This window comes from Rhinolophus ferrumequinum, chromosome 9, assembly GCF_004115265.2.
Source record: "Rhinolophus ferrumequinum isolate MPI-CBG mRhiFer1 chromosome 9, mRhiFer1_v1.p, whole genome shotgun sequence".
NCBI lineage: Eukaryota > Metazoa > Chordata > Mammalia > Chiroptera > Rhinolophidae > Rhinolophus > Rhinolophus ferrumequinum.
In genome coordinates this window covers 45,274,032-45,293,740 of record NC_046292.1, presented here as the reverse complement: position 1 = coordinate 45,293,740, position 19,709 = coordinate 45,274,032, and the positions used below count along the sequence as shown (strand labels likewise).

At 35.0% G+C, this 19,709-nt stretch overlaps 1 protein-coding gene across 4 annotated transcripts in view; it reads right to left on the bottom strand.

Annotated features, from left to right (window-relative positions):
• PATJ (PATJ crumbs cell polarity complex component) overlaps nt 1–19,709 on the bottom strand; it is a 296,757-nt gene that overhangs the window by 116,660 nt on the left and 160,388 nt on the right. For all 4 annotated transcript variants that reach the window (XM_033115510.1, XM_033115513.1, XM_033115512.1 and 1 more), the window contains exon 28: nt 12,126–12,322. In XM_033115510.1, the coding sequence (XP_032971401.1) occupies nt 12,126–12,322 (197 nt within the window). The remainder of the gene's footprint in view (nt 1–12,125; nt 12,323–19,709) is intronic.

Sequence of the window (19,709 nt, the reverse complement as noted above, 5' to 3'; positions counted from 1 at the left end):
TTCCCACTACTTCATTTAGTACTCATCCTAACCACCCACATCCCATCCCAACCATCTTCCTCCCCCTCCAAAATAATTCCCCAGCACCCAGTTCTCCCTCCAAACTCTATACAGTGGTGAAAGCAGAGAAAAATCCTATTCAAGTGTCACCTTTAAAAACTCTGCCTCACCAGTGTACATTTTCTCAGTCATTTCCTTATGTATTTATGTAAGATACCTGTGTGAAGACATTCTTTCAGTTAAAAAAACTACACCTGTCAGATTGGCTAAGATCTTATAAAATCCAGTGTTTGCTAGATTTTTTTGGGAAAAGCCTTTCTTATATGCTGTTAGTGGAGTAGTGTATTTGTATAACATTAAAGAAAGATAATTTGACATAAATTATGCAAAAGATTTATTCAAACAATTGCACAAAGACATATATACCAGTATGTTATAGTATTATTTGTACTGACATGAAAAATGATATACCATTCAGTGAAAAAGGTATGTACAATACGATTCTGTTTGTGTATATTAACTATAAAATCTGTAATTGCACAGATGTATATGACTATACATGAGACAAATAGGGAAAATGGTAAGTTGACAGAGGTTACTTCTGGAGGAGTAGTATTAAAAAGTAAAAGAGGGAATATTGTTTATTATTTTTACCTGTACAATTAGAATTCTTTATGATCACATGCTACTTTAAAAACTTGTGAAAAAAAAAAGTATAATCTATAAGTAAAAAATGAGAAAAACAGCCGTAAGAAGCAATACCTATGACAGCTCAGTATGTTAGGGAATCAACAAGAATTAAAACCTATTTACTAACCTAATGCTTTTGAATCACAGCCAGAAATATAAATAAGGATGAGCAATAAGATTCAGAGTCATAACAACTTTAAATTATGATATTTGAATATTACAATTTATTGTGCCAAATATTGAGTCTTCAGCTGAGAAACCATCCTATTCTCCTGTCCTTATTTTTTCAGGCACAGCTCTTATATCTAGGTCAATCTCATTCTCTTAGCAGTTAGAAGAAATGGATGGAGACAGCTGAAGGGCAGGAAGTACTATGAACCATGTAAGGCTCTTTCCTTTGCCCTTTGGGGAGTGAAGGACACATTCAATGCTACTTGCATTGGTTGCCAAAATTGCTAGTTCCATCACTGAGCACACCGTTTTATTTCATGTAATTGGTGTGTAATCTGAATTGAATAGCAAATGGTTATATTTTCTACGATAAAGTACTTGGTACTTTGTCAACATTCTTCTATGACAAGAGCAAAAATTCACATCTATTATTAGATTAGATTTATATGATAGATCAACTAGGTAAATTTTAAAAAGCACACCTAGGCTCCACCTTCAGATTCTCATCTACTAGGCTGGGATGAAGGGTTGTTATTTAGGTGAAGCTGTCCTACAATTCTGATATACAATCTTGGTTGAGAGCAACTTGTATAGCTAAAGAGATTTATTTGGTAAAAATTTTGGGAAAGGGTTTATAGCTATGTTCCCCAGAACAGAGATCAGAAATACCTTCGGCTAAATAGATGCTGAAGTTTGAGAAGCAAAAATTTAGATCCCAGAACCACAAAACATTAAGTTTGAAAAGATATTGAGTCTTTTTCCCTTCTACAGTTAAGAAATGACTAGAGAGATTAAGGGACTTATCCAACGAAAATCGTTACTTAAACAAGTATCTGATTACCTCAATAAATTTGATAAACAATAAAAAATATATCTAGTATTAGAAACCATCTCTCTATAAAAATAATACATTTTCAACAAATAATAACTAATAATATTTGTTTTTCTATTCTGTCATATTTACTTTTGAATTTCAAGTTGATTACTTAAACATTTGAAAAAAATCTATACTAAGAAGAGATATCAGAGCTAAATAAGGATTTTTATTTAGGATAATAACAGAAATAAATTCACATTATTTTTGCTATTATCCTAAATTAAAATTTATAGTTAGTTTAGTATGATTATAGGATACAAGGTCAATATGCAAGTATATGAAAATCAATTTTATTTTTATATACTAGCAACAAACGAGAATGAAACTATAAAAATTCCACTCATAAGAGCATTGAAAAATATAAAATACATAGGACTACACTTAACTGATAATGCAGAAGTTCTACATTGAAAATTATGAAACACTGCAGATAAATAATTAAATGGAGAGACATCATGTTCATAATTTGGAAGACTCAATATTGTTAAGATGTCTAGCTCCCTAAGTTAAACTACAGATTCAACACAATCTCAGCCAAAATTCCAGCAGGCTTTTTTTTTTTCTAAATAGAATTTTACAAGTGGGTTCTAAGAGTCATATGGGAATTCAAAGGACCTAGAAGAGCCAAAACAATTTTGAAATACAAGAACAAAAAGAAGATTTAGCACAACTTGAATGCAAGATTTGCTATAAAGCTATGGTGATCAAGGCAGTATAGTAATGACATAAATGATCAACAGATTAATAGAAGAGAAGCGAGAGTCCAAACATAGACACACAGTTATATGGTCATTACTTTTTAACAAAGGTACAAAGGAATTCAATGGGAAAGCAAAGTCTTGTCAATGAATATTGCCAGAACAACTGGATACTCACATGGCAAAAACAAACTTCCAAAACCCTATCTCAACCATGTACAAAAATTAATTCAAGGTAAATCATACAAATAAACATGAAAGCTAAAACTATATAGTTTTTAGAAAAAAATAGGACAATATAGTTGCAACCTGGAGACAGGCAAGGATTCTTAGCTAGGATAATAACTATAAAAGAAAAAAATGAATAATATGATTTCATCATAGCTAAGAACTTCTGTGCATAAAAAGATTCCATTAAGAAAAAAATAGACAAGCCAGATCGAGAGGAAAGATCCATAAATCATATACCTGATAAAGAATTAGTATCCTGAATATATAAAGAACTCCTACATTCAATTCTAAAAAGACAAACAACCTAATTAAAAATGGGGGAAAGACTTGAATAGACACTCCACCAAAGAATGTATCTGAATGGCTGCTAAATACAAGAAAAATGCTGAACACAATCAGTCATCAGGAAAATGTACATTAAAATACAGGGAGGAACTGCTACATACCCACCAGAGCAGCTACAGATGTGGAACCGCTGGAATGCGCATATACTGCTAATGGGAATGTTTTATGGCCCCACCACTCGGGCATCAGAGTTGGCAGGTTCTTTATAAGTTCAACTCACATATCCTATGTCCCAGTAACTTAGCCAAGAGGAAAAAAATATTAGGCTTCAAAAAGACCTGTCACACAAATGTTCACAGCAGCTTTATTCATTATTGTCAAAACCCTGGGAAAAAATCCAAATGTCTATTTGCAGGTATATTGATAAACACAATTGTGGTAAAATTACACAGTGCAATACTCTTCAGCACCAAAAAGCAACAAACTACTAATACATGCAACAGCACACATGAAAGACATGCTGAGAAAAAGAAGCTGGACACAAAAGAGTACATACTGCATGATCCCATTTATATGAAGTTCTAGAATAGGAAAAACTAATCGAACATTAAAAAAAAAAAATCAATCCAGCGGTTGCTTCCCAGGATGTGGGTGGGAGGTTCCAACGGGAAAGGACATGGGAAGAGTTTCTGGGGAGATGGAAATGATACGTGTTAGGGTGGCATAGGTGTATACAATTGTAGAAATTGTACAGATAAGACCTGTGCATTTCATTTTAAGGCAATTTTTACCACACAAACTATAAAAATAGTAATAACTGAGTAGGGATTGGGTGCACAGAGATATAAATGACATGCAAATGGCAGAATGCTGGTAACTGTTGAACTATATGTAGCTATACAAAAGAATTTCATTATATTATCTGTTTACTTTGTAGATGATAAAAATTATCCATAAGAGTGTTTTTTTTTTTTTTAAAGGAGAAAAAACTCATGTATGGGTGTACCTCCCCAGGTAAGGTTTTCCTGATAGAACACTTTTTGAGGTTTAATACTGAAACTTCATACAATCTACGTATTCCTCTCAAGATAGTATTTTTCAGTGAATGTGTACACAGAAAAAATGTATATATACACCCCCAACACAAAGTAAAACATTGTAAACACAATGTTGTGCGGGAAGTCCCGAGCTGTAGCCCCCCACGTACAGAATCACAGAGAGATGTTTTGAACCACACCTTGGGTAGCAACAAGGAGGTGCAGTTTGGATGTTGGTGGAGCGAATAGAAACCATGTTATTGTACACAAAGCAACTATGTGTTCGCCATCACATTACCTGGTGAATCTGAAGCGATATTAGTCACTTTACAGCCTAACATGATTATGTGTTATGTATACACAATTATTTTTATTGTGCTTTTGTTATGTTTTAGGAAATTGGGGTGGTGGTGCTGATGTGTAATGCATAATTTTTCCTGACATAAACTAATGAAAAATAGGCTCATGGTTACTGTTTTAGGGGAACACCTGAATTTCAGGTTGGATCACCGATTTTAGGCTTCCCTCTTAAAAACAACACATATACACACCCAGGTTTTCGATGAGTTTAAGCAGTTATTTGATACTGTTAGTAAGTCAAACTTAGAATAAGAATTTCATCAACAGTTTTCTTTCAGGTTTTGTGCCTTAAGATTGCAAAGTGACTCTAAGTGATTCTCAATGTCTACGGTGAAAATAAAGCAAAATACAGAAATCAATTACATGTTTCCTTATATATACGGAAACCCTTCTCAATAACCTAAGACTTTGTCTTTGCAGACTGCACTTTAAGTATGGTCACTGCAATAGCAATGAGTAGGGCGGAGGGAAATGGGGAAGAGACTGGGAAAAGGAAAGACCAGAGGCCTGGAGAACTATATCCCAGTGGCATGTAAGACCCAAGGGAAAACTGCAGAAAAGAGACCAGAGTCTTGAGAGACACCGCTGAAAACCAATTATTCCTTCCAAATGGCAAGTTTCTACCCTCTCATACATTCCTATGCCTATTTCTTATATTCTTTCCACAACAATCTAAGTTTCTTCGATTACCCTCATTTTTACTTTCGGCTTTCATGGCACTTTCTCTCCATGGACAGTGGCTCACTGTAGAGATCTCACATAAAGCATTAGAACAATAATGAGGACAGCAATAATAAAAACTAAATGATTGTTATTCTTACAAAAGATCAGTAAGAATATAGAGCTTTAGCCTAAATACTTCAGCAGCATAATGACAATGAAGTGTAACTAAATGATTCAAAACTCTTCCCCCAACAAGTCAGAAACAGAAACAAAAATAGCAGAAATAGAGCTCAAAGACTTCACTGCAGGAAACACAGAAAAGAATGAAGTCACCCATTATAAGCTACCATGTTTTCCCGAAAATAAGACCTAGCCGGACAACCAGCTCTACTGCGTCTTTTGGAGCAAAAATAATATAAGACCCGGTCTTAGTTTACTATAATATAAGAGCAGGTCTTATATAATATAATATAATATAATGTAATAGAATATAATATATTAAGTATAATATAGATAATATAATATAATATAAAATAATATAATATAATATATGGGGTCTTATATTAATTTTTGCACCAAAAGACGCATTAGAGCTGATTGTCCAGCTAGGTCTTATTTTTGGGGAAACACGGTAGGTCTTACGTAGTATTTCCTGCAGTCTGAAAATAAAACCTTAACTCTATAGTGGTACTGGGGTGAAATTTCTTAAATTGTGAAGTTCAGAGGGCAAGAACAACCTCAAAAAAGATTATTTTACTTCTCTGGTTCTTGAGAGAGAGGTATAATTTCACTGACTGCATTCTTTTAATAAATTCAAAGTGAAATTAAATTTTAAGAAGATAAAAAGAGTAACATGGTTTTGTACCGTGATAAACAACCTCAGATATTTTAAACTTCTTCTGAATTAACTGCATTAATCTGAATCTACCAAAACTACAAAAGGACGAGAAATCCACTTATTACCTTCTAGAATCATTATTAATGCAGCACTCAATTACTTCAGAGCAAAGCCCATAGAGTCAGAAAAGCTAGTTGATTCTGATTGAATGTTGATTCTACCCCTTTGTGTCTCAGTTTCCTTATCTGTAATATAGGGATTAAAATGGCACCACCTTTCATTGAGTTGTTGTAAAAGTTGAGAGAACATGAAAAAAATTTAGCACTGCCTTACAAATTATGTCAATGTTAGCTCAATTGCCAATACAGCTCCCCTACTCCCAACGTTCTCTTAGTAAGTCCATATTTTTGTAACTGAAATTGGACAAAATACAATGGATTACATAAGGAAGATGCTTTTTAGTAAGACACAGATAGCTATTGGTTACAATGCTATAATGACCAGGGGGACTGCACTTTGAAGAAAGGAAAACCGTTGCACACACAGTGTAGGTTCCATGGGTGTTTCCTATGTGGCACCGACCACTCAACCAGCAACACATTCTTCTGTTGACTTTCAAAGATGTGAATTAGGCTGTAGACTATTTTAAGAGTCACAAAATGGGGTGAACTTAGCTTTGCATATGGGAAGGTCATATTCAGGACCTGCTTATAATATTTATTTTTGTCAGGTGTGATCAACTAATATTTTAACTGCTTCATTGATATATAATTGATATACAATAAATCACATATTTCACATGTAAAATTTGATGTATTTTGACACTCTTGAAACCACAATAAAAAAATTAGTCAATTTATTTTTGGATTTTTAGCTATTATAAACCTATTATGTTAACAAAACTGTAGGAAAAATAATTTTATTGCAATTTTGAAATCCGTTACTTTCTGCTCCATAAACTAGTTTTCTACAATGGGATATTTTATTGCATGAAGTCTCTTAGGGCATTATTATTTTGTTAAGAAGTACACTTTATAAAACTACATCCATGTATGATAATAATCTAAAAGAGTCAATGTAAGGTGACAGAAGCTTTTGACTATGAATTAGAAAGCATGTTATCTATGGATGCACAAAAAATAGTGATTTATTTACTTGTACTATGCTCCTAAATCACATCTAAGTCTTCCAAAAGATTTAAAAAATTATTCACTGGCAACAAACAGAGAGTGAAAGGTCAACTGCTGGGACTGTGGTGGGAAAGGCCATCAGGCACGAGTCTTGTCACGCAGCAGCTACGTGGACCAGTATCAGTCACTGAACTTTTATGGTTTCAGTTTCTTTCTTTTTTAAATAAATACTACTACACAATGATGTCTGAGTTTACCTGCATTTGTATGTCTTTATCCCTGGCAAATATGGGAAATATTCATGTTTTTTACTTTTAATGGGTTCTTAAACATACGGAGTCTGAAAATTAAGTTCGCGAACTTGTTGCAACAATGTGGCTAACCTTTTTTTGATATCAGAGGGATTATTCATTATGAATTTGTACCAACTGGACAAACAGCTAACCAAGTTTACTCTTTGGAAGTGCTGAAAAGGCTACGTGAAAAAGATAGACGACCTGAACTTTTCGCCAACAATTCATGGCTCTTGCATCATGACAATGCACCAGCTCACACAGCACTGTTTGTGAGGGAGTTTTTAGCCAGTAAACAAATAACTGTATTGGAACATCCTCACTACTCATCTGATCTGGCCCCCAATAGCTTCTTTCTTTACCTGAAGATAAAGGAAATATTGAAAGGAAGATATTTTGATGACATTCAGGACAGCAAGGGTAATACAATGACAGCTCTGATGGCCATTCCAGAAAGAGTTCCAAAACTGCTTTGAAGGGTGGACTAGGCACTGGCATCAGTGCATAGCTTCCCAAGGGGAGTACTTCGAAGGTCACCATAGTGATATTCAGCAATGAGGTATGTAGCAGTTTTTCTAGGATGAGTTCGCGAACTTAATTGTCTGACCTCCTAAAGGAGTACACACACAAAATAACAAGATTCAGTTTTGGCTATCAAGCAAATGAATGTTACAAAAGGAATGTACTTCCTCTTTCTTGAAGGACGTGGGAGCCAGACACGACACAGCTCTCCATGTTAGCCCCATCAGTTGTGCACTTCTTGTACCACCCACACTGTTCCTTCTGGCTGCTTCTGTAACCTGACAAATCACTGCAATTCCCCGCAAAACACTATCAGCTCTCTCTTCCCACACTTGCACTGTAGGGAGGATTACAAATAAATCCCCCATTCATATGACAGCACCATGCCCAGGCCTGTGTGTTTTCTGGGACTAATTGCTTAGGGAAAGCCAATACTCTAGTGCAAGTCTCATTCCAGTCTACATGGTAATTATATGCTAACGTCTTTTGAAATTAATTCAGAACTCCCCACACTAGCATCTCGCAGTAAAGGGCAGAGAAGCTAAGATTTAATCACATTGTCTTCTGGGGGCTTAACGTAAGATTTCTTTTATACATGAATTGGGCCATCGAGCGACAGAACTTGCTGACTGCTCTTCTACTGTAACAATGCAGCCCCACAGCAACAAAACTGCTGGCGAATGTCGGGCCAAAAGTCATTCACAGGGCTCTAGGAGAGATGCTGAGTTTCTGACTTCAAAGAGGCCACAAGGTATATTTGAATATTCTACTTCCTATAAATTAGCCTTAGCTTAGGCCTTAACAGAAGTCAGATCAACTATAAATAAGAGGAGGCTGTGAGCAAAGTAACAACATAACTATAACAGCAAAGCAATAATTAAAAATAATATGAGCAAATGATGGAGTTGTAAAAGTAATCAAGACGCGCACAATTTTACTTCAACTGGAGAAACCACAAAAATAAACGGAATGTAGGTGGGTAAGCAAATACACGGACGTGCTCTCACTTGGAAATTTTTTTTTTTTCACTTGGAAATCTTGTAAGTAAAATCTAAAAGCCCACTGTAAACTCCTCCTACATAATGCACTGTCCTTCTACCATCTAATACACGGCAATATCCAAAGAACACCTATTATAATACTGGCTTTAGCTTCCTGGCATTCATCGTTGAATTAATTTCTTATTTTCAGGTTCAAAAGCACACTGGATTTAATATCATGCCATATACAAATTCCTCACATATCATAGAGACATGACTGAAATTTTTTCGCAGCTATGAGAAGAAACAGGGAAATGGTTCCCACAGGAGTTTTTTCCCCCGTCATTCCTGACCTAGAGCCAAAAGTCACATGAGAAGATGGGTTATAACTCCTTAAGAATCCAGTATGTGCAATTTTACATTCTCTCAGCTTTTCAAGATGCTGCACTGAGTTATTGAGGAGTAAGAAGACGGTTGTCCTCTGGGACACACTTTCAGAGACAAATGTATTAATATAAACAAACTGAAATACATAAATCTATGCAAAAGTATTATGTTATAAATAATATCAGCTGAAATGTATTAAGGTCTAATTACATGCCAGATACTGTGGCAAAACTTGACATTATGTTCTCATTAATTCTCATAACTCCCTTTGAGGTTGATGCTATACCATCACTAGAGTGTAAGCTCTATGAGAACAGGTACCATTGATTTTGTTCACCACTGTAAAAATCAGCACCTTTCATGTACGGCCTCCAAATGACAGATGCACAGTAAGCTACTTGCTGAATGAATAAATAATTTCCATTCAATAAAGGAGGCAACTGAGGGTGAGAGTAGATAAGGAACTAGCCAAAGTCATGTGACTCTAGAATCTGTGTTCAAATATATTTTTATTTATTTTCTTGTTAAACAAGGGAAATAGTGGGAGGGGATGGGCATTAACTTATTGACGGGCTTAATCTTCTTCCTCTTTTTATCTCTGAATGAAGATAAAGTTGCTGAGTAGCAACAAAAGAGCCAAGTTCAGAAAGTCAAAAGAAGGAATAGGAAGGGTCCAATATGGCAATTTGTTAATATTCTTCTTCACCCAGGAAAGCTCTTCCAACATCTAGCCTAGAAAACAGGTATCTGAAATTTCTGTCTGTGAGGGAACAAATGTGAGCTCAGTAACAGTCGTATGAGCCATGCACTATGTTAAGCTCCTTCTATGACGCATCTTATAAACAAAACAAAACAACATAAAATGCAACTAATAACCAATTGAGAGAATTGGGGTAAGTTACAGTAGGTCTTCCAAGTCCAGGGCTCACTGCCCTCAACAGTGTTGACTTCTATGTATGGCCTGTACAACACTTTCATTGCTCTGCAGCCACAGTTCATTTACCACCCATATCGAATAAAATGTCAGACAGAGAAATAAAATACCAGTGTCCTTGTTGGTCTGGATCCCAGAGGCCATTCCATCTTGAGTTTTAATAAGGTAGAGAGAATAGAACTAGAACATGTTACAAGTTATAGCCTTTGGAACATTTCCGCATACCATACAAGACAGGAAATCTGTTTCTAGGTATGTATAACACAACAAAGTGACTTAATATACACGATTCCCTAAAGACTAGAGCATCATAAATCAAAATTCTCATGGATTTAAACCCATGGGGTTTGGTTGAAGTACGATGGGGAACACAGCATACTTCACTGGTTACAGCATGGATCATGGAGTCTGGCAAGCCTGGGTTCTTACTGAAACTTAGTACTGTAGTATTAGGCAAGTTACGTATGCAGTTTTGTTATCCATAAAATGGGGCTAATAATAGTACTTACAAATAGGGCTCTTAGGAATATTGACTATAAATGTGTGAGTGCAAAGGTAGAGCTCCAGTAAATTAGCTTTTGATTTCATTATTATTACCACCATCACTTTAGTCTCATCTCTGAAGCGATCTCTAAATATCAGCCACAGGTAATAAACTTGAAGCAATAAATTATATTAGTGCCATACTATCACCTTTGGTTTTTATTCATTTAATGATCATGTTACTCAGTGCTGCTACCCAATATGGGTCCCTTACATAAAGCTATATTACAAAAGAACAAGAAAAGTAATTCCAGAAGTGACTTCTTTGTGGAAATAGGTTCTAGGTGAAGAGAAACTATCAGGGCTTAAAAGAAAGAGGTGATACCAATGGTCTCACAGTTGTATCTGACCAGCTTTGGCTGTAGATATTATTAGGGAAGTCAAATTATTCATGACTGTGAATTCTATTCTGAGTCAGAGTCTTAAGAGGAAATCATAAAATGCAAAATCAGTAAGCCCTCATTTTAAGTTCTGACATTTGGTGCCTCCGTGATTTGGTTCCCCTTAACGTTCAAGTGTTGGAACATTTTATCCAAGAAGGCTTAGAGCGCACACCGGTTAACAAAGAGCAGAAAAGTCAAACTGCCTGATATTGAATCCCAACACCTCCTTTACTTTGTGACCTCACCAGTAAAAGAGGTTGCTGGGTCTGGTACTGAGTATCTATTAGCTGCTGTTGTGAGTACACTTATAGCACATTTTGTTGTACAATAATTTTGTCATGCCTACTTCTTCTAGATTGAAATATTTGAATGAAGGGATTGGATATATTCATCTCTTTTTCTGTGTCCGGTCCTAAGAGACACTCAAAAATTAGCTGAATGAATGAGTGATTGAACAAGCAAATGAATATCAAACTAAAATAAACGCAGAACAGAAACCCTGACTTTAAGTTTAGGGAAATAAGAATAACCTTTTAGTTTATCGACAGTAATTAGCAGAGGATTAGTCATCTCCTTAGCTTCTCTTCTCTCTATTCTGTTCCTAAATAAGGAATCTATGGGGCCTTAACCCACATCACTGGCGTCACATATACTAACCATTCCCTGCCAATCAGATCCTAAGATTTCATTAGTTCTAACACTGTCCCCCAAAACTAAATAACCACAAAAGCAAATGTCATACTTATGGTTAATTCAAAACTCAAAGAGAATTTGGATAAATATTAACAATATTTGATTAATACATTAACACATTAGTTTTGAACTTTTTTGAACTGATATTAAAAACATGGCTTATTCTTTTAATATATTTCCATGAGATTTTATTTAAGGGCTCCTAAATTATTTTGAGAGATTAGGTTTTACTCAAGCAGTCAATGACATGTGCAAGCAACAATATGATGTTTTCCTTGCTTTGAAAAATGATTTTAAATAGTTGAAAAAAAATTGTTACCATTCTTCCTCTTCACCTTATTTTACCATACACTACCCTGTGCACCCCTTCGCCTCACCAAAAGAGAAATAAAAAAATATATGCCCCTCACCTCTAACAGCTCATCTCCTATACGCATTCGTCCGTCCGTGGCAGCAGGTCCTTCTGGGTTAATTCCCACCACAAATATGCTCATGCGTGACCTGTCTTTATTTCCAGCAAGGCTGAGTCCAAGTCCATTCTTATCCTTTTCAAGTTCAATAATGTGCAATTCTCCAGGCAGATCTGCATATCTTTGCTTTATTTTTTCTATTAAAAAAAAAAAAAGAGGTAAAAAGAAAATGGAACAGAGCAGTGGAATCTCTATTACAGAGATGTCAGCATTTCCCCATCCTTACTGTGATCCCTCTACAAAGAATGGTTCCTTTTTTGAGAATGAAGTGCTCAAGGTCGTTCATAGCCTTATGTACAGGTTATGATTAAGAATTATTTTATCTTTATCTAAGGTTAGTTCACCCAGAAAACCCTCCCTGATTGTTCAGGGAAACACTGACCTAAACTTTCCATGCATTATTTTCTTACCTAAGACAGTCAAAAACAATGTGGTGGAAATCTTGGCCTCCCTGTATCCCCTCAAAGAAAAAAAAAAATTGGGGGGTGAGGGTAAACAAAGGATATTTACTGAGCACCAGCTTTGTGTCAAGCAAGGTGTTTGGTTTTCAAGATATCATGCTGAACAAAACAGACATGGTTTTCCTATTCTCACAGACTTGCAGTCCAGCAGGAAAGAAAATCAACAATTAATTCTAAATAATTATTTTAAGTATACAAAGGGTACAGAATAATAATGGGAGGTATATGAGTAAAAATAAGAGGAATTAAGAATATTGGTTTAGCTGTCAGTTCTGAATTCAATCTGCAAATTTACCACTTACTCAACATCCAATAATTAATACATTAGTTTATCTCTATGGAATTCTACTTCACTTGTAAAATGGGCATTGGATTATCCACTTCATGAATGGTGGAAAAATGAACTAAAATATACATTAAAAAACGTAATGGTTTATGGATTATAAATATTCTATAATTCTCTTATTCAATCTTCAATCTTACTTGCTACCTCCATTTTATGGTCTAAACGACCTCTTTTAGGATTTGGCTGGCTATGCTTCATTTGTGTTGGTTCTGTGTGACAAAATCACATTAGCAGACCACTGTGGGAAGTGAGAGTGCTTTAAACACGTACCCCACACAGCCCCAGTTCACAGGCCAGGTGTGCTGCCAGGGTGAAAAGATTTGATGTCTACCACTGTGGCTGCGACACAATGATCTCAGCAGCAGGATAACAGAATGTAGAATAGTAGATTGTGCCTGTACTGAAACTCTGTGTTTAGCGTAATGCTCTACTTACATAATGTTCACTGTCCTTAGGAGGAAAACTTGTAAACTGAAAGCTTAACTCAAGTAATTATCTTAAGGAGGAGGAGGAAGAGGAGGGAAGACAGTCCAGCTCAATGTATCAGACTTAACTAGACTTAACAAACACTGCTTTATGAGAGCGTAAATAAATCACACTTGACAACTTAACAAAATACAGTACAATAAAGGACTTGTAATGTAGCAAAACGGTCCTCTATGGAGGAAAAAAAATTAGGTCATATTAATGGTCAAGTAAATAAACTCAAAACTATTTTTCTTGCTCAATACCAAGAAAAAGACACTACATGGGGACTTTAATAAACAGAGATACACATATGTTACCCTCAAGATATTCACACAGTAAAATAGGGGAAGCAAATAAATATTAAACAACTACAATTATTTAAATAGAAATTCCAACCACCGCAAGCGCTGGGCACTGAATAAAGACTAATTTATTAGTGAATTAGGTCAGTGTATAAATACTAAATTAATTGTGCTAGCAATAATTGCTTTTAGCGTTCTAAGAACTGAGATGGCTAGGAGGGATTTCATGGAAGTAGAATTTGAGAAGGGTTTTGCATCAAGTGTAGAATTTGGTTATGTGAAGAGGGATCCTGGTAGGTGGAATGGCAAGTGGAAAAGCATATATGCAGGTGGGATAAGAGGAGAATGCGAGCCTGTTTGGCTGAGAATTGAAAATTCTTTGGGTTAGTGGATGGGTGATAAGAAAAAAGTATAACGTTAAAAGGTTAATTGATAGATTATTTACCAATTTAGGAATTCTGCAGAGGTGCCCTGGGGTCCCCCAGAGATGGAGCCCTAAGAGGACACTCTACTTAAGACCTCTGTCCCAGATTCAAGCAGAGTAGTGATGCTTTCATCTGCTTTGTTTATTGGATTTACAGGGTAGAGCAGTTAAGAAATGATATCACAGCTGAGCAAACAAGATAAAAGAAAATTTTTAACACATTCCTCTCTGAAAATGGTAAAGCAGAAAAATATATTTTTTAAAAAGATACTGAAGACTTTAACAACACAATAAGCTCAAAGTATTAAATATGAAAAAACTTTACATATGACAGAAAATACACATATGGAGGAGGAAAAACACACAAAAACAGGTTGTGCATTAGGTCATAAAAGCAACTTTGATAACTCCCAAAGAATCAATATCACACAGTCTGTGTCTCCGAATATAATGCAGTAAAACTATAAAAAAATTGTAAGTTCAAAACAAAAAGATAGCTTTAAAACTCCCTGTGTTTAGAAATAAATTGTTAGTAAAACGCCCAAGATTTAAAAGGGAAACAATAAAGGAAATTAAGAAATACAGTACTCACAACTGCATAAAAAAATCATAATTCTAGATGTCAAACTTAAAAATGGCTAAAATGGTAACTTTGTTGTGTATATTTTACCACAATTAAAAAACAAAAACAAACCTATCCATAGGCTTAAAACACCCTTCAAAAATTAGTTCCCTTATCAATATCGCACCAAAAGACTACTTTATAGGTTTATTATCCTAAATTTTTGAAATCAGCAGCACTATTTTTCTGACCAATGTTTGTTATGATACTACTAAATCCCATTTTTTAAAATTAACAAATATTGGTTGAATCTAAATTCATACCAGGCTTGTGACACAAAGGGCATACTATGGAATTTATTTTCAAGGACCTTAAAATGTATCATTAGAGACAAGCATACATACGACTAACTATAATTTAGAGAGATAAGAGCTATAATAAAAATATCAGCAGCTGAAATCACCAATCTAATTTTACTGATTTGTCAGGAAAACCAGCTAATATTTGCAAACTACACTGAATATTATAGATTTCCTAGCAAACTCTCAATCTGTTGGTCAGATGTACCTTCTATGCATAATGGCAAAAACTTCAGTAGTTGACATTTCTAATAATCCAGCATCCAACTTCTTCCAACTTTATTTGCCTAAACACTAACGAATGACTTACTCAGTTTTCCTAGATATTGTCATCATCATTATTATTATTTATGGGAGAAGGGGGTAAGCTCAACAGGATAAAGCTCAGCAAAAAAGCATGTCCTAGAACCACGAAGAGTTGAGCATGCTTGAACGGGTTTGGAAATTATTTTAATTTATTGGAGACTTGCTAAGTTGCAGAAACTATGCTAAATCTTTCAATACATTTTTTCCTTTCATGCTAAAAACCACCCTATCAAATAAGAATTGTCATCTCTGCATTCTAGATGTGAGAAATTACATCTCTGATGTTAATTGAATAACTTGCCAAAGGTCACCCAGCTAGTAACTTATATAATATGGATATGAACTCAGTTTTGTCTGTCTGTCTTCACAGTACTGTCTTAAAATATCTTTTCAGATTTCTTATTTCTTTCTACTTCCCTATCCTAGAATATAAACACTACGATGTTTCTTGTATATTCAGCTCATTGCTGTCTTCTGCATCTAAAACAATGCCTAGCATCTACTAGGTGATTAATATGTGCCATATATGCCTGTTGAAAGCATGAACAAATGGTTTCCAAGGTCTTCTTCAATTGCTATGCCATACTGTTGAGCCAATGCCCCAAACAATGCAACAAAAAAGTGATTGAGGCCTAAACGCATTAGACACATAAAATGTTTTCAAAGACAATGCATTCTTTCAGTTATAAGAAGTAGAAAAGAATGGTTTCTTCTTTAGATTTGTATTCAAAAGTAACGAAATCCATTAGGACTACTGGAAAAACAAATTACTATGTGTACATTATCTTTCGAAACAGACTATTAAATAAACTGAAGAAACTTGAAAAGCAAAAAGGTTTATCATTTTTCAGTGCATCATAAAACAGGAAGAGTAATAAGACAACAAAAATGCCAAATGCTCTGTTCACATACTATAGTTCAAGTCCTTCTTCACCAAATCATGTTAAATTTCTCCAATAGCATTTTGAAAAATAAAAATGACTTCAAATTCTCCCTCAGTTAAAGAAGTTATCTTAAGAATCCTCATATTATCATAATACCTCTTTACATAAAAGAAACATTTCGTAGTTTCTCATGACATTGAATCCTCCCCACACCTTTGTACACACCTCCATTTGCAGGTTAGTGTATTGATACTCAGAGAGGTAAGGTGATTTGGCCAGTGCTTGGGCCAGGTCTACTGAATCCAAGGCTGTGCTCTCTTCATCACACCACAGCTATTACTTAGACTGGCAGAATTTTTGATAATAAGAGGTTCCCTTAAGGGAGCTGAAACAATGGTTTCCAGGACCAGTCTCCTTAGATAATTTGCCAGGCTGGCTATCTGAAAATCATCCTCAGAGCCTATAAAACAGAATCATGACTGGGCTCCACCAGCTGAGATTCTGAGCCAGTGAGTTTTGAGGTCAAGTTCTCTTTGAAACAAGGTCCTTAGATGATTTTTATGTGTAGCTATGTCTGTAAATAATCTCCCCTGCAATGCAAAATATTATTCTACAGTGATCATGACAGTCAACCATAAAGACCACAGTAACAAAATTGAAGGCAGCCTTTACATAGGCCTTTCACAAAACTAATCTAATATGGTGACTATTTCTGGCTCCACAATCATGCTCGGGATTAAATAAGAAATTTGTTTTAACTATACAATTGACTACTTTAGAATCTCAATCTCAATCTTTCTACCTCTGTCTCCAACCCTCCCAACATGTAGCTGCCTCTCCCTCCCTCTCAGATCGCATAAATTTTCTGTGATTTCCATTACCAATGATTTCTACTCTGTAGGTATAGTAAAAGGTGAACTAGAATTTCAAAAGGCGAGAAGGAAAACAAAGTGTAGGGCGGGGGGAAGCAGAACTGAAGTCCCATCTTTGAATAGTCAAGACAGCGCACACCACTTTAACTCAGAATTTAGGAAAGAAATCACAGTAGCGCTCCTCCTGGAAACGGCTGAGTCAGCACACACTGTCCTGCAGCACCAGACGTGTGGCTCCAGGCAGGGTAACCCCACACTGCCTGGCATTTGCTCTAAGGGCTGTCGTTTCCATGGCAACCAGTAGTGGGGGCGGGGATAAGAGGGAAGACTAAGTATAAAGAGAATGGTTTTCTTCAAACAATGCAATTTCACTAAAAGTACATTATAAAGTGAAATAAGAAATGTTATTTCTTATTTCGGGGGAAAAAAAGAAATATTAATTTATTTGAAGACAATGAGGGTCTTTTCTAAAATTAAGGAGAAAAAAATCCAAAGAACACACGAACACACACACACACACACACACACACACACACACCCTTATATAAGTACAAACTTTTAGCAACAAAATATGAAAAGTGTTATAATGATCCAGGATCTAACTATACCCATTATTGGTATTTCCAGGAAATATTTGCAATAAACAGCCAATTTTTTATACTGATTTTCATTGACTTTCACAGTGTAGTTCCTATCCCAAATAATCTAGATGCCCTTCTATTTCTAAATAAAATTCAGAAATGAGGATGTCAGTAACTTACTTCCTTTGGCACCAGGTTTTACTTATATACATCAGAATGAACATCAGCCTAGAAAAACTGGAAAGAAGAGTCTTTCTGACTCAGCTGAACAGTCACACTTGTTTTAAACATGGATTTTCTAGCCTCATAACAATGTTATCTGAAGAAAGGAATCCCAAATTGCTCATAATTCTATATCAAAGCATCAATGTCTTTTCCTTGTCAAAGAAAGCCAATAAGATTTCTCCAGTATGGTCTCAGGGTATTTTCCTATCATCATAGGATATTAGGTGTTGCTAAGTAACAAAGCCTTTCTTCCAGGAAAGAAACTTAATGCAAGTCATTGCCCGGTATTTAAATAGAAAATGTTCAACACACTGGAATAATGACCCAATACAATTCCAGAAGCATGTAGTTACCTGGTGTGTATCCAAATAATAAACAATAATACAGAAAAATATTTCAATACATTATCTTATACATTAAATATAATAATCCCACTTTTAAATAACCAGGCTATGATAAACCCCTCAATCTAATTTTCTTATGCAGTAACAGACTTTAATTCTCTGAGAGTTGATCAGAATATGTAGATTTCAAAAGAAAAAACATATGAAAGAAAACCATAAAACAGCATATGAACTCCAGTAGTAAGGAGCAACTCTCAAGTGAAAGCCCACCCAAAATAGAGAAAATAATGAAAACATGTCAGTGTAAACAAGCTACATTTGGCATGACAACAAATAAACTTTCTTCCTTAATATAGTAGATATTTTTGCCTGTATACATTTGATAATATTGTTAAGGACCTATAGGTAGAGATTAACTGAAACACAAACATGTGAGAACTTCTGTTAAGTATAACAATAACAGCTAGATATTGTTCTAAGCACTTTACTACAGTTTAATTCATTCAATCTTTGTTAAAAATTCCACATGGTTGGGATTATTCCCAGTTTTACAGATGAGGAAACTAAGGCACAAAGTAGGTAGATAACTTGTGCAGTAACACAGCTAGTGAATGGTGAAGTTGACCTTTGAAACCAGAAAGATGGAGTCCATGATCTTAGGAGAAAGTCAGGGCCAGAATTAAACAAAAAAAGTATTATATACAAAACTTGGGGGGAAAAAAAAGAGAAGTTAAGTAATTTCCTTCCTTTCTTTCACAAAAATTCAATCCATATTAGATATAAGAATGGGAAAAAAAATCAACCATAAACTTAAAGTGACAAAATTCAGGCAGTTGATTAGAACAAAAATCATTAAGATTACTTCCTTAAGAGACCACAGAGTGAGCGAAAAAAAGCCTCAACTAATAATGAAAATCTAAAATATTCCCATTAGATGAATCAAAGTTAAATAAGTCAATATACAATGAGCAAATTTTAAGCACAAGATACTGTATTAATATTAACTGAATTTTCATTGGCACTATGCTGATCCCTTTGCATATATGGTGTTATGAAATATAATCCTCAAGATGCCCATTTAGAGTAGAATGGATAAACAAACTGTGACATATTCATACAATGGAAGTTTATTCAACAATGAAAAACAACCAGTGCTATAGGAAACATTAGCAATGGTTTGAATATTAGAAATGTACCATTGTGTGAAACAAGATAGAAAAGTATACAACACATAATTCAATTTTTATGAAGTTCAAAAAGAGGTAAAGCTAATCTATCGTTTTAGGAGTCAAGACAATATTGACCTTTGAGAAAGAGGGAAGAAATAGTGAATCAGAGGGAGCACAAAGTGACTTCTAGGTGGTAGTAATGTTCTATTTTATATCCTGGA